The sequence below is a fragment of the Hemiscyllium ocellatum genome, chromosome 4, assembly GCF_020745735.1.
Source record: "Hemiscyllium ocellatum isolate sHemOce1 chromosome 4, sHemOce1.pat.X.cur, whole genome shotgun sequence".
Lineage (NCBI taxonomy): Eukaryota > Metazoa > Chordata > Chondrichthyes > Orectolobiformes > Hemiscylliidae > Hemiscyllium > Hemiscyllium ocellatum.
This window is the reverse complement of record NC_083404.1, coordinates 87,548,553-87,570,188: the sequence shown is the minus strand read 5'-3', so window position 1 is coordinate 87,570,188 and position 21,636 is coordinate 87,548,553. Positions and strand designations below refer to the sequence as shown.

The following is a 21,636-nucleotide window of genomic DNA, read 5'->3' as shown; positions in this document are numbered from 1 at the left end:
GATTATTGGAGTTTGAAGGAAAGGTAGTGTTGTAACTAAGGGGTTTTAATTCACAGATTAAACATTAACAAGGTTTGTAAATATTTTCAGTATAATATTCTGGAATAATGCATGATGAAATATCTGGAAGAAAATTATTTAAGATCTAGTATTGGGTAATGACAAGGCTAATCTTAGTAGATCTACTGAAACTAGTAATCATAATAAATTCCATGCTAAGTTTGATATCAAAATAAGTGAAGTCCTCACTTGAAGTTTTAATTGTTCTTTAAATCATAACTTTAAGTGAATCTGATAATAACATTATAATGAAAGTAAAAGGATTTTAAAGGACCTTTCTTATCAGAAAAAATGTCCTGTAAATTGAATTACTTTGTTGCTAAATTCCTACGTTAGTCAATGAAAACTTTTTTATAACTTAGAATATTAAAGAAATATATCATCTCTATTTGCCTTCTCACTACTTCTGCCACCTTTTCCTCATTTCAACTTATGACCCCCCCCCACACTCTTTGATCCTCCCAATTACCAGTGACCCTCAACTTCCTCCCCTCCCCCAACCCTATTGGCTTGATCCTGCTCAGGCTTATCTTACGTCTTAGTTCCTGACCCACCCTATTGCTGAATGTCCTGCTTATTCTCTCTCTCTCTTTTTGTGTTATGATCACATGTTAGATATATCCAGTCCCACAGTGAAATCTGATTTAATATTTGTTTGTGGGCAATAGCTAAACATATCAAAAAGAGGCTCCCAAAGAGCTTTAAACAAGATACATTAATGCTTTTCTTTTTGTTTAATAGATTTAAACACAAACTGTTACAATATACAATTATTTGAAGCGGTCTTGCAACAAATATGAGAAACGTATATTCAACTCTTTGACTATAAATATCACCATTTGAGTACCATTACAGATACTCGAAACTTAGTGTGGCAACCTTGTTCCTGAGACACTCAAACTGCGAAGAAGGCTCGCATATTTCTTAATAATGGTTTTTAAACTGCTTTTGTATGCCTTCTGTTTCTTTGGAGCTTTCCTCTTACTCCAGTTCCCACACTCGGGACCTTTCCTCTGCCTTGATTATTTAGATTGCTAACTAACACTGCTGCTTTTACAAGCCATTTCTCTATCAAAATGGCCTGCTCTCTCTCAAAGTAATATGTGCACTTGTTGTCTTTCTGGGTGGTTCTGTTTCTTTGTGTCATAAGACATTTTATTACCAGAGCCCAACTTTATCTTGGCTTCTCTCCTTGTTTTTTGAGCACTAAACTGTTCAATTCAGGAGCTTCTGAAAGCCTCATTTAAATGCAGTCAATAAATTTCCATACAATGCAAAAACCCACTGAGAACTCAAGATTGAAACAAATTACATCTTCCTTTTTTGATACACAAGATATAAATACAATCAAACTTGGGGCTTTATATGGTTCTGTCCACTTTAGAGCACAAGTTTGCTAATAACATATTGTAGACCTTCTTCATGCTTTACCGCTTCCTTGCATTTATGAAAGTTAAACTCCATCTGACACACTTCAGTCCTTTGACCCAATTGATCAAAACCTTCTTCACTGTCCACTATACTACCAATTTTGGTGTCATCTGCAAACTTACTAATTCTGCTTTCTATATTCTCAACTAAATTGTTTATATACATGACATAAAAGTGGACCCAGCATCGATCTCTGTGGACCACTATTGGTCACAGGTCTCCAGTCTGGGAAAAAAAAACCTTCCACACTCTGTCTCCTGCCATTAAGCCAATTTTGTATTTGATTGCAAGCTCGCCCTGAATCCCATGTGATCTATTTGACTAATTAGTCTAACATGCAGAACCTTGTCAAAGGCTTTACTGAAATCCAAATAAACAATGACTGCCGCTCTGCCATTATCAATCTTTTTGGTTGCTTTCTCAAAAAAAACTCAATCAAAGTTTGAGCGGCACAATTTCCCTTGCACAAAATCATACTGAATATCTCTAATCATTCAATGCCTCTTCAAATCCAAATAAATTCTATCTTTCAGAATCACTTCCAATATCTTACCCACCACTGAAGTCAAATTCACTGGTCTGTTGTTCCCAGGCTGCTTCTTGCATTCCTTTTAAACAAAGGTGCATAAAATTAGCCACACTCTAGTCATTTGGCAACATAGCTGTAGTTGTAAGTGATACAGATACTTTTCTCCCTGACTGTCTATTTAATCTTTTGCTCATGTTGATTGTGTTAATCCAAGTTTGAAAGGGTAGCTACAACAAAAAAATTCATAAAGTGCATTTGGAATACTTTCCTAGAGCAATATGCCATGAAGTCAACCAGGAAAAGGCTGTTCTTGATGCAGAAATGTGTAATATATTAATAAATTACCTGAGTCAAAGTTCCCTAGAAAGTAGTAATCATAACATGATTCAGTTTTATTGCCAATTTGAGTGATAAATTTGGCTTGGCAATGTGTTTAACTTAGTCAATTACAATGAAATGAGGATAGAGTTAACTAAAGTGCCCTGTACAGATAGAGTAGCGGGGATGACGGTAAGCAAGCAATCTTTTCACCTTTTCTCCTTTGCTGGATTGTGAACTTTTCTGTCTTCAGATCTGTCACTGACACTTCCATCATTAAATGTTTTTTTTCCCAATTTCTTAACTTCCCTACTGAGCTATGGTTGTTTTATCACTCTTAGAATCTTTCCTCCTTATGGATATATTTTTACTGAGTGGAAGTCTTAACAAGAGTAGGTGTGTTGCATTTGGAATTCTAGAAGTTACCTTACAAAAGATTAAGTTGTAAAATAAGAGCACCTGGTTTTGGAGGTAGTATATTGGCATGGCTGAGAATTGGCTAATGGGCAAGAAATCTGGATCAAGGGTTCTATTTCTGGTTGGCAACTTGTAGCCAGTGGGGTTCCATAGGAATCAGTGCTGGACCGTGACCATTTGACAGAAGTGAAGGAAGGAAGTGAATGTATTCTAGCTAAATTTGCACACTTTACAGAAATAGGTGGAAAGGTAAGTTGTGAGGTGGATGCAAACAGTTGAGAGTTCTTGATAATTGGGAGAAAGTTTGCAAATGAAGTATACTGTGGGGAAAATGTGAAGTTTTCCTTTCCAAAGTGAACAAAAGAGCAGTATTATATCAATTTAGAAAAACTAGAAAGGGAATAAGATACTTGTGCACAAAACGCAGAAAGCTAGCATATTGGTACAGTAGGTAATTGAGAACACTGATAAAATGTTGCCCTTGTTTCAAGGGGGTTGGAGATATGAGTAGGGAAGCCTTACTGCAATTGTATGGTTTACAGAGAGCAGATTTGGCTCCCTAATTCAAAGATGTCATTTCACTGGTGGTAGTTCAGAGAAAGGTCACTAGGATGATTCCTGGTATGAAGGGATTGTCTTATGAGCAAAGGCTCAATAGGTTGAGACACTACTCATTGGAATTTAGAAGAATGGGCGCTGATCTAATTGAAACTTACAGGATTTTTAAAGGGCTTGATAGGGTAAATACTGAGAATGTTTCTCCTCATGGGAGACTCTAGGATCAAAGAGATTAGTCTCCGAATAAAGGGTGGCAATTTAAGACTGAAATGAGGAGGAATTTCTTCAAGGGTTGAGTCTTTACACCACCTTGTCAGTGAACTTTTGCAGTGGAGGGGGTGTAGTATCCGTGGTAATGCTAGGATAGATGGATTCTTCATTAATAGGAGAGTCAGGGTTACAGAGAAAAGGGCAAGTAGATGGATATAGGAATGTTAGATTAGGCGTGTTGAATGGCAGAGCAGGCTCAGCCAAACTGTGGTTTGCTATTTCTTATTGTCTTTTATGGTCAATGCCTTTGATTGAGAGGATCATGTTGGCAAAACTTGTCTCCACCCTCCTCTAGCTTATCTCTCCATGCTTCAGGCTCTCTGCCTTTTATTCCTGATGAAGGGCTTTTGCCCGAAACATCGATTTTTGCTGCTCCTCGGATGCTGCCTGAACTGCTGTGCTCTTCCAGCACCACTAATCCAGAATCTGGTTTCCAGCATCTGCAGTCATTGTTTTTACCTTGAAGACTGTTAAGTGTCAACTGTTTTAATATAAACTGCAAATTTAGGCAGCATTCACTTTGATCCTACGTGTACATTTTAAATGTACAAAGTGAGCAGAATCTGTCCCAGAACCTTGTCTATTACTATAATCAAATTTCAGCCATTCTGAGAAACTGCACTTGACCTCTCTTTCTCATAACTTCATTACATTTTCTTCTTCTATTTACTGTTCACACTTTTATCCTATGTTTGAAAACATTAGCTCCCCACCTGTTCAAATGCAGTATAGCTCCTATTGTTGAGAACTGATGTTCAATTACTTGCAAACACCAATTAATCTATGAATTCAGCTGTGCTTCTATGACCTTAAATTCATACTAAGATGGAAGTCCATCAGCCTGTATCTTTTAAAAATTTAATGATTATTCATCAGTGGCTCTCTGAAAACATTAAAAACATTATTTCCATAGCCACAAGTTCTGCCAGGAGCTTTCATCTCAAGGTCCTTGCTTATTCTGAACTCCCAACAAGATCAACCTTTTCACACTTTCCTCTAAATTCATCCCAAATATAAGCCAAGTGAAATGCTGGTCTTGCCAGTCGCTTACATTCCCATGAACAAAAAAAATCTTTCTAATGTGTAAAATTGATGTTTTCCAAATGGCCCAACTAAATTCAAACCATTCTATTTTTTTAAAATGTGAACATTTTAACAATGTGTTAATTCAACAGTATTTGTTTTGTCACAATCACATCTTCTAAGTGTCCAAAATATTAAGATACATTTAGTAAAACTATTTCAAGCAGGTTTCCCTGTGTTAATGTTAACCTTTTCTGTAGTTTTCCATTTAATACTACCAAAGTTCTTTTAATTATCACAAACATATTTTAGGTATGTAAAAGAAACCAAAATTGTGAAGTTTTCCATTTTCAATATTATCTGCACCTGACTCTTTCTTGGCATATTTTATCTGCTTGAAGGAAACCTGGCTAATTGAGTCTTGAACTTTAGGTTGTTTGTTTTCCTGCCATTTCGTGCTAATTTATTTGAGGCCTGAATTAGTGACATTGGGAAAGCAATTTTTGTTGAGTCTATACCTGCAAGGAGCTGAAGTGAGACGATCAGAAATTAGTACAGTCAGCAAAGGAACTTTTAAAGCTGCTCCGAATTGAATAAATTACAGTCAAAGGCCATTCCTTAAAACTTCCAGTTTATTAATATTGATATTTAAAAGCTTTGCTGCGATTGCATCCTACTCGGTCACATATTTGGAATTTGAAGAATTCATGTAGCATAGAAGAATTACCAATCTTGTATTTTTATAAAACGAAATGGACTGCAGTCTGTTTTAGGCAATCCCTGAGTGTCAAGAATTACTTTATTCCGTTGTGCTGTTGACTAGTTTGATGCTGGACTTGCCCCGCTATGGTTGGGGCACTTGCTGAGGTGGGTTCATTAGGTTTCAGCACTGCAGTAAAACATTACCAAAAAGACTAAGTTAGATTTGTGTAATTCCTTTTATTTTTTTCTTCTTCTTGACCTGTTCATCCACCTGAATGAGATTTATTTCCTTCAGAGTTTTAGGTTACATTTGGAGTCGAGCCCTGAATGTAGTCCAGAAAAGAGCTGTGCCACTGAAGTACTGCTGAAACCAGTTAAAGAGCAATTGGAAAATGGATCAGAAGGTATTGTAGAACAACTTATTCTTGCTGTTAACATACCAGAAAACTACCTCCTTGGTTTAAACAAATATTGAATATATAAGTGACTAGAAGTCTTTCACACAAAATAAGGAAAAAAAGAAAGAAATGCATTCTTGACATTTTTTAAAAAACTTAATGCGCATGCCCAATATCTTCAAACTCCTAAATTAATTGTGTAAAATGCCATTTGATCAGGTCTACATCAGAAAAAGAAATGCCCACTCAAATGCCATCTTTTCACTTGCTATGTCAATAGTATGGAGTGAGTTAGTGAGTAAAATTTGGTCTGGAACTCTATGGAAATTTGAATAGAATTTATTGAACTCCTTTCATATGAGACCATTTCAGGTAACAAATAATTATTCCTCTATAGGAAGGGTTATATCCACATTCTTTGTTCTTTCTAATAGCTTTGTCAGAGGGGAAATATAGTCAGCAATGCTTTGTCAGGGGTTGATCCTATCTGACAGGTTTGATTTTTCTTTTGTGTGGAGATGACTAGATATATGAATACGGGTGTAGTGGATGTGGTCTATCTGGACTTCAGTATGGCTTTTGTTAAGGTCACACATGACAGACTGGGCAAGTAGGTAAGACCCCATGGGCAATTTAGTGGCAGGAGGTAGAGGGTTGAAAATTATTTTATAACTGGACTCCACTGACATACTACAGGTTTGGTGATGAGCCCCTTGCTGTTTGTAGTTTTTATCAATGTCTAGACACTAATGTAGGAAGTTTGATCAGTAAGTTCACAAATGATCAGTTGTGTGGAGGACAACCTTAGACACCAGAGTAATGTGAACTAGCTGGGCAGAACCCAGAGTTTAATCTTGCAAAGCGCGAGGTGAAGCATTTTAGAATCATTAGAATCCCTACAGTGCAAGCTGGCTATTTGACCCATCAAGTCCACCCTGAACCTCTGAAGGGCATCCCACCCAAACCCACCTCTGCCTGTGCATCTTTAGACTGTGGGAGGAAGCCCATGCAGACATGGGGAGAGTGTGCAGACTGTACACACAGTCAGTCACCTGAGGGTGAAATTGAACCTGGGTCCCTGGTGCTATGAGGCAACAGTGCTAATCACTGAGTAAAAAGTGAGGTCTGCAGATGCTGGAGATCAGAGCTGAAACTGTGTTGCTGGTTAAAGCACAGCAGGTCAGGCAGCATCCAAGGAACAGGAAATTCGACGTTTCGGGCCAGAGCCCTTCATCAGGAATGTGTGCCAGGCAGGCTAAGATAAAAGGTAGGGAGGAGGGACTTGGGGGAGGGGCGATGGAGATGTGATAGGTGGAAGGAGGTCAAGGTGAGGGTGATAGGCTGGAGTGAGGTGGGGGCGAAGAGGCGGGAAGAAGATTGCAGGTTAGGAGGGCGGTGCTGAGTTCAAGGGAATCGACTGAGACAAGGTGGGGGGAGGGGAAATGAGGAAACTGGAGAAATCTGAGTTCATCCCTTGTGGTTGGAGGGTTCCCAGGCGGAAGGTGAGGCGCTCTTCCTCCAACCGTCGTGTTGTTATGTTCTGGCGATGGAGGAGTCCAAGGACCTGCATGTCCTCGGTGGAGTGGGAGGGGGAGTTAAAGTGTTGAGCCACGGGGTGGTTGGGTTGGTTGGTCTGGGCGTCCCAGAGGTGTTCCCTGAAGCGTTCCGCAAGTAGGCGGCCCGTCTCCCCAATATAGAGGAGGCCACATCGGGTGCAGCGGATGCAATAGATGATGTGTGTGGAGGTGCAGGTGAATTTGTGGCGGAATTTGGAAGGATCCCTTGGGGCCTTGGAGAGAAGTACGGGAGGAGGTGTGGGCGCAAGTTTTGCATTTCCTGCGGTTGCAGGGGAAGGTGCCGGGAGTGAAGGTTGGGTTGGTGGGGGGTGTGGACCTGACGAGGGAGCCATGAAGGGAGTGGTCTTAGCGGAACGCTGATAGGGGAGGGGAGGGAAATATATCACTAGTGGTGGGGTCCATTTGGAGGTGGCGGAAATGACGGCGGATGATACGCTGTGTATGGAGGTTGGTGGGGTGGTAGGTGAGAACCAGTGGGGTTCTGTCTTGGTGGCGGTTGGAGGGGCGGGAAGTGGAGGAGATGCTGTGGAGAGCATCGTCGATCACGTCTGGGGGGAATCTGCGGTCCTTGAAGAAGGAGGCCATCTGGGCTGTACAGTATTGGAACTGGTCCTCCTGGGAGCACATGTGGCGGAGACGAAGGAATTGGGAATATGGGATGGCGTTTTTACAGGGGGGCAGGGTGGAAGGAGGTGTAGTCCAGGTAGCTATGGGAGTCAGTCGGTTTGTAGTAGATGTCTGTGTTGAGTCGGTCGTCTGAGATAGAAATGGAAAGGTCTAGGAAGGGGAGGGAGGAGTCCGAGACAGTTCAGGTGAATTTGAGGTCGGGATGGAAGGTGTTGGTAAAGTTGATGAACTGTTCAACCTCCTCGTGGGAGCACGTGGCAGCGCCGATACAGTCATCGATGTAGCGGAGGAAAGGGTAGGGGGTGGTGCCAGTGTAGCTGCGGAAGATGGACTGTTCCACATATCCTACGAAGAGACAGGCATAGCTGGGGCCCATGCGGGTGCCCATGGCAACTCCTTTAGTTTGGAGGAAGTGGGAGGATTGAAAAGAGAAGTTATTCAGGGTGAGGACCAGTTCAGTCAGTCGAAGGAGGGTGTCAGTGGAAGGGTACTGGTTGGTGTAGCGGGAAAGGAAGAAGCGGAGGGCTTTGAGTCCTTCGTGATGGGGGATGGAGGTGTACAGGGACTGGATGTCCATCGTGAAGATAAGGCGTTGGGGACCGGGGAAGCGCAAATCATGGAGGTGGTGGAGGGCATGGGTGGTGTCCCGAATGTAGGTGGGGAGTTCTTGGACTAAAGGGTAGGATTTTCGCTTCCCCGGTGCACAGAAGTATGAGGGATCAAGGTAGAGTAGATACGAAGAAGCCTTTCCTTTGAGTAGAGAGGCCAATAATTAGATTAGATTTAGATAGCGGTCAACAAGTTTAGAGGGGTTTAGAATTTTTTTTCACCCAGATTTCACTCAATCTGAAAGGTGGATAGAATCGTCACGACTTTTTAGTAGTAATTAGATAATTACTGAAGTACTATGGCATCCAAGATTGCAGCAAAGTGCTTAAAAACGGGATGAGGTAGATAGGTGCTAGATGGGCTGAAGGGCCTCTTTCTATGCTGTAAAACTCTAACTCAGTGACTCTCACTGTGCTACTTTATATTCCACCAAAGAGATTATTTGTGTTAGTGCTAAATGATATCTCTGCTCTCCTTGTCCCTACCAACTACCTCTGAAGAAATTCAGCTTGAGCTGCATAGACATTTTCACATAGAGTAATTTAATCAAAGTAATACTCTTTCTTTCCCTGACACAATTCCTTGAGAAGATCCATTTGGTAACAAAGTTAATGTTGGCATGATATACTTAATTGAATTTTATACCCATACTGTGTTTGATGTTTTGTCCTGCATACTAATTTTCATTTCATTGGAGTATCTGTTTAGCTCAGTTCAAATTTTATTTTTTTTGTCTTTCCTGAATTACATTGTAGGGTCATTGCTGAAAGAAACGGTACGGACTCTGTTCAGTAATCCTGATTCATTGAAGATGAATGCCAGGTATTTGTCATGGTTTTAGAGTACACCTGAAACCACCATTTACCAGACCAATTTGGATAAGTGAATAACATGAGTAATTTGTACTAACCAATTTAGCATGAAACTTGTTAATAATTATACAAACAGAACATGCTTCTAAACTATTACACAATGTTAATAAACTTTAATGTTGAACTATTAGCCTTGATTCAAGAGTATGTCAGCCACTCTGAAGATAATGGGTTCAATTGCAGTCTAGACTTTTTTTTTAAAAAATTTAAGTGCAAGTGATGACTGCAGATGCTGGAGATCAGAGTCGAAAGTGTGGTGCTGGAAAAGCATAGGAGGTCAGGCTGTATCCGAGGAGTAGGCGAATCGATGTTTTGGGCATAAGTCCTTCATCAGGAAAGAGACTGTGAGCTGAGGGGTTGGTGAGATAAATGGGAAGGGGTGGGGCTGGAGGGGAAGGTAGCTGAGAGTCTGTTAGGTAGGTGGAGGTGAGGTTAATGCTGAGAGGTCGGAGAGGAGGGTGGAGCGGATAGCTGAGATAGAAGATGGACAGGTTTTGAGTGTGGTGCCGAGTTGGAAGGGATAAGGTGGGAGGAGGGAAAACTGGTGAAATCGACATTGATGTTGTGTGGTTGGAGGGTGCTGAGGCGGCAGACGAGGCGTTCTTCCTCCAGGTGTCTGGTGGTTAGGGAGTGGCAATGGAGGAAGCCCAGGATCCACATGTCCTTGGCAGAATGGGAGGGGGAGTTGAAGTGTTCAGCTTCAGGGTGGTAGGGTTGGTTTGTGTGGGTATCCCAGAGATATTCTCTGAAGCGTTCTGAGTAGGTGTCTTCCCAATGTAGAAGAGATGACATCAGGAGGAACGGATACAGTAAATGACGTGTGGAAGTGCAGGTGAAACTTTGGATGTGAAAGTTCCTTCGGGGCCTTGGACGGAGGTGAGGGGGAGGTATGGGCGCAGGTTTTGCAATTCCTGTAGTGGCCGGGGGAGGTGCTGGGAGGGGAGGGTGGATTGGTGAGGGGTGTGGACCTGACTAGGGAGTTGTGAAGGGAATGGTCTTTATGGAAAGGGGTAGGGGTGGAGAGAGAAATATATCTCTGGTGGGATCCATTTGCAGGTGGCGGAAATGGTACAGGATGATGCGATGTATGTGGAGGTTGGTGGACTGGGGACGTTCTGTCCTTGTTACGGTTGGAGGGGTGGACTTCAAGGGCGGAGGCGCGGGAAGTGGATCAGATGTGCTGGAGGGCATCATCAACCACATGGGAGGGGGAAATTGTCTTTAAAGCCATCTGGTGTGTTCTGTGGTGGAAAGTGTCCTCCACGAGCAGATGTGGCATTGGCGGAGGAATTGGGAATAAGGGATGTTATCTAGAAGACGCTATCTCTGGGACAACGGCACCAACCAATCCCACCACCCTGTGGCCGAACACTTCAACTCCCCCTCCCACTCTGCCAAGGACATGCAGGTCCTGGGCCACCTCCATTGCTACTCCCTAACCACCCGACGCCTGGAGGAAGAACACCTCACCTTCTGCCTCGCAACCCTTCAATTCCATGGCATCAGTGTGGATTTCATCACCTTCCTCATTTCTCCTCCGCCCACCTTATCCCAGTTCCAACCTTCCAACTCGGCACCACCCTCAGACCTGTTCTACCTATCCATTGATTTTCTCACCTATCTGCTCCACCCTCCTCACTGACCTATCACCATTACCTGCCCCTCTCCACCCCCTCCATCTACCTATTACACTGACAGCTACCTCCACCCCCCTATATCTCACCACCCCCTCAGCTCACAGCCTCATTCCTGATAAAGGGTTTTTGCTCGAAACGTCAATTCCCCTGCTCCTCTGCTGCCTGACCTGCTGTGCTTTTCCAGCATCATGCTCGCACCTTTTGTTTTTAACTTATCCATCTTCTGACATGGGAATAGGCCTCCAATTTAGGTTTCTGATGTTTCTTGGGACCCTCTAAAAGTCCAAACTTAAATCACATTCATCCATTGACCTTGTGCAGAAACTTTAAACCTGTGACTGGCCAGAACCAAGCAAATTCTGCTAGTGATTGATATATTTGGTCACTCAACTGGTTATTTACATAGATTTGGTTAGAGCTTTTCATAGCTGGTCTAAAGCCTCCTGAGCTGCATAAATCAGTTGGAATGTCAAAACACTCCTGCACCCATGGTAATGTTCACTGCCCATGGACAGTACTCACTCTCCTTCACCCTCTCCAAACCATGGACAATGTTCTTTTAATTCCCATCTACTACCACAATCACAATCAAATATGACCAGTCTGACCGTCAGCATCTACTGAGTGATGGACATTGCTCAGTTTAGTCCTGAAACATACTTGGGCTGTCCCTATGCAGCACCTGCTCTCCTTAACCACCACCTTAAGTCTTTGGCTCCTGTCTGGTTGTCTGTGGTCGAGGTAGAAGGGCTGTATTTGAACAGTTTCATGCAGGAGGGGAGCGGTAGCTGTTGGCAAGGTATGAGGGGAAAGGATTACAATAAAGGGTTTGGGGGATGAAAAAGGAGTAGGTTCCCAGTGGTCGCTGTTGAGGTGTATGAAAGGGGATGATGTAACTGCTGTGGGTAGGAAAAGCTGATTGCTCATTTGGCAGAGGGGAGAGTGTGAATGATCACTCAGGTGAAAAGGTTGGTTTGGTGGGATGGGGGGAGTTTATTGATTGTTCTCCAATAGCAATGAGATTGATGATTGCTTTTGGGGATTGATCGCTATCGGACTGGTGGGAAATGCTATTGGTTACCTGCAAACTATAGGACAATGAGTAACTATACAGATAACTTGAAATTTTGGCTTCTACAGTGAGGGGAGAAAAAAGAGCCAAAGTTTGAGTTTACCTCGTTATCCTGCTCTACTTGGAAACTATTGGATTTCAGCTATGCTCTGCATAGGATTGGAAGTTGGTCCAAATGCAAGAAGGGAGGGGTGAGTTGGCAATCTGTTGGTAATTAGGCGAAAGTGAGGACTGCAGATATTGGAGATCAGAATCTAAATTAGTGGTGCTGGAAAAGCACAGCAAGTCAGGCAGCATCCGAGGAGCAGGAAAATCGACGTTTCGGGCAAAAAGCACCACTCTAATCTTGATCTGTTGGTGATTGTCACTTGGAACATTTGAGCCATTGTTTCCTCCAGCATTGAAATTAGTGAGATGATTGAGGTGCCCATCAAGTTCTCAAAGACCAAACAATAAAGAAGATAGGAGCAGGAGGAGGCCATTTAGCCCTTTGAATCTGCTCTGCTGTTCAATTTGATCATAGCTGATCCTCCACCCTGTAACCTTTGATGCCTTTAGCCCTAAGAATTATATCCAACTCCTTGAAAACATTCAATGTTTTGCCCTCAACTGTTTTATGCGGTAGAGAATTACAAAGGCTTACCATTCCCTGGATGAAGAAATTAATCCTTGAGTCAGGCCTAAATGGCCTGTATTCTTAGACTGTGAACATTGGTTCTGAACTTGCTGATCATAAACATTCGTCCAGCATTTATCCTGGCTAGTCCTGTTTAAAATTTTATAGGTTTCTGTGAGAACTTCCTATTCTCCTACATTCCAGTGAATATAGTCCTAACCATGCCGCCTCTCTTCATACACCAGTCATACCATCCCAGAAATTAGTCTGGTAAATCTTTGTGCTTCCTCTATCGCCAGAACATTCCTCTTCCAATAACGAGATCAGTACTCAAGGTGTGATCTCACCAAGGCCCTGATCAATTGAAGCAAGATATCCCTATACTTGAATACTCCAGCTTTGAAGGCTAACATACGATTTGCCTTCTGTACACTTATATGCCTACTTTCAGTGATTGGTGTCCAAAGACACCAGGTCTTTTTGCACCTCCCTTTTTCCAATCCATCACCACTCAGATAATCTGCCTTCCTGTTTTCGCTATTAAGGTAGATAACCTCACATTTACCCATATTATAAGTCACCTGCAATGCTCTTGTCTATTCACTCAACTTGTCCAAATCACACTGAACTATCTTGGCAATCTCCTCAGTTCACCCTCTTATCCAGCTTTGATTTCAAATTTAACAATATTTAATTTCGTTCCCTCATGTAAATAATTAATAGCTTGAGTCCAGCACTGATCCTTGTAGTACCCCACTAGACATTGAATGTTATTCAGAAAATGACCTGTTCATTCCAATCTCATGCATTTATATTTTACTTGCTAATCTCATAGGACGTTATTCAAAGCCTTCTGTGAAATTCAAGTGACCCACATCCACTGGCTTAGTTACATGCTTACAAGCTTCCAGTATATTTGTCAAGCCTGTTTTCATCAGTTCGTGCTGACTCTGCCCAGTCCTGTCATTGTTTTCCAATTGCTGCACTTGAATCGTCTTTAATGGACCAATAAACTAAAAGTGTAGATTGATTTAAATATTGTAGTGGTTCTGTTCGCCGAGCTGGAAGTCTTTGTTGCAAACGTTTCGTCCCCTGGCTAGGAGACGACATCAGTGCTCTGGAGCCTCCTGCGAAGCGCTTCTTTGATGTTTCTTCCGGCATTTATAGTGGTCTGTCCTTGCCGCTTCCGGGTGTCCGTTTCAGCTGTCCGCTGTAGTGATTGGTATATTGGGTCCAGGTCGATGTGTCTGTTGATGGAGTTTGTGGATGAATGCCATGCCTCTAGGAATTCCCTGGCTGTTCTCTGTCTGGCTTGCCCTATGATAGTAGTGTTTTCCCAGTCGAATTCATGTTGCTTGTTGTCCGAGTGTGTGGCTACTAGGGATAGCTGGTCGTGTCGTTTCGTGGCTAGTTGGTGTTCATGTATGCGGATTGTTAGCTGTCTTCCTGTTTGTCCTATATAGTGTTTTGTGCAGTCCTTGCATGGTATTTTATAAACTACATTAGTTTTGCTCATGTTGGGTATTGGCTCCTTTGTTCTAGTAAGTTGTTGTCTGAGCGTGGCTGTTGGTTTGTGTGCCGTTATGAGTCCTAAGGGTCGCAGTAGTCTGGCTGTCAGTTCTGAAACGCTCCTGATGTATGGTAGTGTGGCTAGTCCTTTTGGTTGTGGCATGTCCTCGTTCCGTGGTCTATCTCTTAGGCATCTGTTGATAAAGTTGCGCGGGTATCCGTTTTTGGCGAATACCTTTGTATAGGTGTTCCTCTTCCTCTTTTCGCAGTTCTGGTGTACTGCAGTGTGTTGTAGCTCTTTTGAATAGTGTCCTGATGCAGCTTTGTTTGTGTGTATTGGGATGGTTACTTTCATAGTTTAGGACTTGGTCTGTGTGTGTTGTTTTCCTGTGTACCCTTGTGGTGAATTCTCCGTTCGGTGTTCTCTGTACTATCACGTCTAGGAATGGGAGTTGGCTATCCTTTTCTACTTCTCTCGTGAATCGGATTCCTGTGAGTGTGGCGTTGATGATCCGGTGTGTTTTTTCTATTTCCGACATGGAAATAGCTCACAGACATGGAAAGAAGTATACTGACCAAGGGACTCAACTACAACCACAGGGACGCCAAGACAGCAGACTTCCTAGCAGCACTAGAATGCACACCCAGGAACAATGGACTGACTGAAGAGACACAACAAACAGTGAGACAAATGGTCGTACCTATGATGATAAGAAAAAGACAAACACATAACCTCAACTCCAAGGAGAGGGAAGCACTGAAAGCACTAAGAAATGATAAGAACATAATCATACTACCAGCAGATAAAGGCAGAATGACTGTCATCCTAGATAAATCAGATTACATCAAAAAAGCACAACACCTACTAGCAGACACCAACACCTACCAAATGAAGGATTCTGACCCCACACCACAACTCACCAACAGAATAAATAACACACTAAGGAATCTACAAAAAAACGGACAGATAACCAAAGCTGACCTACGAAGAATGAAACCGGAAAGCAACAACACCCCCAGATTCTATGGACTACCCAAAGTACACAAACCAGGCATCCCACTCAGACCCATAGTATCACTACCAGGGACACCAGCATACAAACTGGCCAAAGAACTACAACAGAAACTGAAACACCTGGTCAGCGGATCCAAACACTCCATACAATCAACACAGGAATTCTTGGACGCCATCAGGAATACACACACAGACAAAGAAGAAAACCATGATCTCATTCGACGTGACGGCACTGTTCACTTCGATTGACAAAACCCTAGCCAGAGAAACAATAGCCAACCTACTGGACATACAGAACAGAAAACAGGAGGCGGAACCTATCAACAAGGGCGGCACGGTGGCACAGTGGTTAGCACTGCTGCCTCACAGCGCCAGGGACCTGGGTTCAATTCCCGCCTCAGGCGACTGACTGACTGTGTGGAGTTTGCACGTTCTCCCCGTGTCTGCGTGGGTTTCCTCCCACAGTCCAAAGATGTGCGGGTCAGGTGAATTGGCCATGCTAAATTGCCCGTAGTGTTAGGTAAGGGGTATATGTAGGGGTATGGGTGGGTTGTCGCTTCGCCGGGTCGGTGTGAACTTGTTGGGCCGAAGGGCCTGTTTCCACACTGTAAGTAATCTAAAAAAAAAATCAAAGACGGCATACTTAAACTACTGGACTTGTGCCTCACTACACGCTTTACATTCAACAATCAGATATACGAACAAATCAACGGAACACCCATGGGATCACCAATCTCGGGACTCATAGCAGAGGCAGTTGTGGAAAGGTTAGAACAAACAGCCCTACCACAAATTCAACCCAAATTCTGGGTCAGATATGTCGATGACACGTTCGTAATCATCAAAAACACGGAAATAGAAAAAACACACCGGATCATCAACGCCACACTCACAGGAATCCGATTCACGAGAGAAGTAGAAAAGGATAGCCAACTCCCATTCCTAGACGTGATCGTACAGAGAACACCGAACGGAGAATTCACCACAAGGGTACACAGGAAAACAACACACACAGACCAAGTCCTAAACTATGAAAGTAACCATCCCAACACACACAAACGAAGCTGCATCAGGACACTATTCAAAAGAGCTACAACACACTGCAGTACACCAGAACTGCGAAAAGAGGAAGAGGAACACCTATACAAGGCATTCACCAAAAACGGATACCCGCGCAACTTTATCAACAGATGCCTAAGAGATAGACCACGGAACGAGGACATGCCACAACCAAAAGGACTAGCCACACTACCATACATCAGGAGCGTTTCAGAACTGACAGCCAGACTACTGCGACCCTTAGGACTCATAACGGCACACAAACCAACAGCCACGCTCAGACAACAACTTACTAGAACAAAGGAGCCAATACCCAACATGAGCAAAACTAATGTAGTTTATAAAATACCATGCAAGGACTGCACAAAACACTATATAGGACAAACAGGAAGACACCTAACAATCCGCATACATGAACACCAACTAGCCACGAAACGACACGACCAGCTATCCCTAGTAGCCACACACTCGGACAACAAGCAACATGAATTCGACTGGGAAAACACTACTATCATAGGGCAAGCCAGACAGAGAACAGCCAGGGAATTCCTAGAGGCATGGCATTCATCCACAAACTCCAACAAACACATCGACTTGGACCCAATATACCAATCACTACAGCGGACAGCTAAAACTGACACCCGGAAGCGGCAAGGACAGACCACTATAAATGCCGGAAGAAACATCAAAGAAGCGCTTCGCAGGAGGCTCCAGAGCACTGATGTCGTCTCCTAGCCAGGGGACGAAATGTTTGCAACAAAAACTTCCGGCTCGGCGAACAGAACCACTACAACAAGCACCCGAGCTACAAATCTTCGCACAAACTTTGATTTAAATATGAATATAAAACAAAAATGATAAAAGGACAAAACTTCACATTTTGGGATTTTGTTTTGATTTTGGTAGTTGGATCTAGTTTTCAGCCAATGTACTTATTTTTAAGCAATTTCTCTGAATTAAGAAAAGTTGAAGCAGTTGTCAAAGGAAGTAACAAAGTGACCTGGAAAGTTAAGGGATAGGTCAGTAGAAATGCTGTGGCAGATATAGAAGAAGACATCTCCGTGGTCAGCAAATATATATTCAAGTGAGGGGGGAAATATGATCTAGGAGTAAATACACCATGGCTAACAAAGAAAGTTTAAGATTGTATCATATTGAAAGAAAACACCTATCAGTTCTTCAAAAATTAATTGTGGATCAGTAGATTGGACCATAAAAGGGAGAAAATGGAGTATGAGAGGAAGCTAGCTTGATGCCTTAAAAATAGATAACAACTGTTTCTCCAGATACTTAAAGAAAATAACAACTCTAAACTGAGCGTTGATCCTCCAGATAGTAAATCTAGGCAGTTATGAATAGGAAATAAGGACATGGCTGGCAAATTGAACAGATATATTTTGCATCTAGCTTCACTGTAGAAAGCGCTAGTAACATCCTAGAAATAATTATAAAGGGGAAGGTGAACTTAAAAAAACTATTACAGTCACAAGGTTAATGTGCTTAAAAATGTTTCATATATCTCGCTCCCACCCCCACCCCCTCATGGGCTTCATTAAAATAAATAGTTACTGAATAACTAGTTGCATTGGTTGTAATTTTCCAAAATTCTCTAATTCTAGAATGATCTCATGTGAAAAATAGCAAATTTAGCTCCTTTTTATATTTGAGAGGAGGGAGTGAAAAATCTGCAAACTCCAGACCAAATAGCTTAACATCTGTCATGGGAAAATACTGGACTCTATTAGGGGATTACGGAGCACTTAGAAAATGCTCACTGCTGCCTCACAGTGCCTGTAGACCCGGGTTCAATTCCCGACTCAGGCGACTGACTGTGTGGAGTTTGCACGTTCTCCCCGTGTCTGCGTGGGTTTCCTCCGGGTGCTCCGGTTTCCTCCCACAGTCACGAAGATGTGCGGGTCAGGTGAATCGGCCAAGCTAAATTGCCCGTAGTGTTAGGTAAGGGGTAAATGTAGGGGTATGGGTGGGTTGCGCTTCGGCGGGTCGGTGTGGACTTGTTGGGCCGAAGGGCCTGTTTCCACACTGTAAGTCTAATCTAAAATCATAACTGTGATCAGGCAGAGTGAACATAGTCTTGCGATGGGAAAATCAAGCTTCAATATTTTGATGATTTGTTACTTACTCAAAGAACTAAGTGGATAAAGGAGCCGTGTAAATACCTGAAGCTTCTGAAAGCATTTAACAAGCTGCTAAATCAAAGGATATTGCAAAAAAAGTATGAGCTCATAGAGTAGGCAGTAACATATTTGCAGGATCACTTAGCTCATGGGGAACAGCAGTTTAAATCGGTAATGCCTGGCTTTGCGTAACAAGTAGAATGCAACATGGATCACGGCTGTGGTCTCAACTTTTGCAGTCCATATCCATGCACAATAAAATGCCACTATTGTATTTTGGCTCCTCACTCCTCGGTATGCCTGATTTATTATGGAAGCTGTGCATCCTTGCTTCGACCAAAACACAGTTCTTCTGGAGCTTCCAATTACTGGTCATTTTTCAGGGTGTTCATTGATGTCCTCTTCATCAACCATTTGAGAGGAGGCAAGGCTATCTGACATTGCTTGGTTTGAAAACATTATACGAAGTAATATTGTGATCACGATTAGACATTTCTGCTTTTGTTTGTGACTAGATACCTTGGCAACAACTGGTTGAATGGAGGTACAATTATACAATAATGTCCTAGTTGTCTCCCCTCTAAATATAAATTGTAGAATTGATAAAAGTACAGTTTGAGAAAACATTCTATTTTTTTAACAAACAATGTTAACTTTTATTCTTTCAAAGTGTATCTTTGTCTAATCAGCCAACTGTAGTAAAGAACACTGCAGATCCCTCTGAACTTTCTGTACAGAAAGAAACTAAACCAATCATCACAGCAGGAGGTGGAGTTCAGCAATCAAACATCGTAAGTGTCCACTCACATTAAGTAGGAGATCATGTTACTTTTTTGAACCCCATTGTTAACTGGATCTGTTCTTAAACGTGCTAACTTTTTGCAGCAAACCCTAGGAACAAAGTTCATTTGTTAATATGTGAAATGTATCTTCAACCACTGTCTGACTTATGGTCTCCACCGATGTCTGGGTTGTCACAGTTAGAGGTTTCAATTACTTGTCTTTAACTTGGAATTTAAAATTGTACTGTATCAGAAGTGGGCATGGCTAGGCTGACTTAAAACAGTAACTCTTACAAAATTAAAGAACCTACTTCATTACTAACTTGCGTTGTTTCATTTGCGAGATGACATGTTCAATAACTTGCACTAATTACATGAATGTAGGTTTCTTTCTCTAGTGATTGGACAATGAGATTTTGGAGTAAGCACTGCATTGTGCCTGTTTCAATTCAATAAAATAGGTGAAAATCATTTGCTGGTTAATTGATTGCCAGGATATTTCTCTGACCAAAATCAATCTGCTGGTTTAAATTGTAAACAAAATCTGATATTAATGCTGACTGACAGTTAACTAGGTGCACTGTCCATGGCAAAGTTTAAAAATCTCACAACACCAGATTATAGTCCAACAGGTTTAATTGGAAGCACAATAGCTTTCGGAGCGACGCTCCTTCATCAGGTGATTGTGGAGGGCTCGATCGTAACACTGAATTTATAGCAAAAATTTACAGTGTGATGTAACTGAAATTACACATTGAAAAATTGATTCTGTTAAGCCTTTCATCTGTTAGAATACACTCTCTTAGTTTCACTTCTTTCATGTGATTTAACTTTGTACAACCCAGTCCAACACCGGCATCTCCGAATCATGTCCATGGCAATGCATCTACCAGTCAGATAACAATTGCTGACCAATAGCGCACTCCTCATACGGTGGAAGTGTTGTTGTTATTGCAAAATGTGATGCACACAAGATGAAAAACTTTGATAAAATGCATAGAGTCATAGAGATGTACAGCATGGAAACTGACCCTTCGGTCCAACATGTCCATGCTGACCAGATAACCCAACCCAATCTGGTCACACCTGCAGAGCACATGGCCCATATCCCTCCAAACTCTTCCTATTCATATACCCATCCAAATGCCTTTTAAATGTTGCAATTGTACCAGTCTCCACCACTTTATCTGGCAGCTCATTCCATACACGTACCACCTTCTGGATGAAAAAGTTGCCCCTTAGGTCTCTTTTATGTCTTTCCCCTCTCTCACCCTAAACCTATGCCCTCTAGTTCTGGACTCCCTAATCCCAGGGAAAAGACTTTGTCTATTTACCCTATCCATGCCCCTCATAATTTTGTAAACCTCTGGAAGGTCACCCCTCAGTCTCTGCTCCAGGGAAAACAGCCCCAGCCTGTTCAGCCTCTCCCTATAGCTCAAATCCTCCAACGCTGGCAACATCCTTGTAAATCTTTTCTGAACCTTTTCAAGTTTCACAACATCTTTCTGATAGGAAGGATACCCAAATTGCACGCAATATTTCAAGTGGCCTAACCAATGTCCTGTACAGCCGCAACATGACCTCCCAGCCCCTGTACTCAGTACTCTGACCAATAAAAGAAAGCATACCAAAAGCGGCCTTCACTATCCTATCTACCTGTGACTCCACTTTCAAGAAGCTATGAACCTGCACTCCAAGGTCTCTTTGTTCAGCAACACTCCCTAGGACCTTACTATTAAATGTGTAAGTCCTGCTAGGATTTGTTTTCCCAAAATGCAGCACCTCGCATTTATCTTAATTAAACTTCATCTGCCATTTCTCAGCCCATTGGCCCATCTGGTCACGATACTGTTGTAATCAGAGGTAACCCTCTTCGCTGTCCACTACATCTCTAATTTTGGTGTCATCTGCAAACTTACTTACTGTACCTCTTATGCTCACATCCAAATCATTTATGTAAATGACAAAATGTAGAGGATCTAGCACCGATCCTTGTGGTACACAGGCCTCCAGTCTGATAAACAACCCTCTACCACCACCCCCTCACTTCTACCTTTGAGCCAGTTCTGTATCCAAATGGCTAGTTCTCCCTGTATTCCATGAGATCTAACCTTGCTAATCAGTCTCCCAACCTTGTCGTAACCTTGAGTAAGGATGTCTTGCTGCAGTTATACGGGGCTTTGGTGAGGAAACATGATGAGTATTGTGTGCAGTATTGATCTCCTAGTTTGAGGAAGGACATTCTTGCTGTTAAGGAAGTCCAGCGAAGGTTGACCGGACTGATTCCTGGGTTGGCAGGACTCCCATATGAGGAAGGACTATATCAACTGGGCTTTGTACACTCTCATTTAGAAGTATGAAGGTGATCTCATAGAAACGTATAAAATCCTGTTGGAACTGGACAGGCTTGATATGGGAAG

General features: G+C 42.5%; 1 protein-coding gene across 1 annotated transcript in view; it reads left to right on the top strand.

Moving 5' to 3' along the window:
- LOC132814794 (N-acetyltransferase ESCO1-like) overlaps positions 1 to 21,636 on the top strand; it is a 38,675-nt gene that overhangs the window by 8,876 nt on the left and 8,163 nt on the right. Inside the window, exons 3-5 of the mRNA XM_060823585.1 lie at positions 5,604 to 5,712; positions 9,275 to 9,341; positions 19,105 to 19,225. Coding sequence (XP_060679568.1) covers positions 5,604 to 5,712; positions 9,275 to 9,341; positions 19,105 to 19,225 — 297 coding nt within the window. The remainder of the gene's footprint in view (positions 1 to 5,603; positions 5,713 to 9,274; positions 9,342 to 19,104; positions 19,226 to 21,636) is intronic.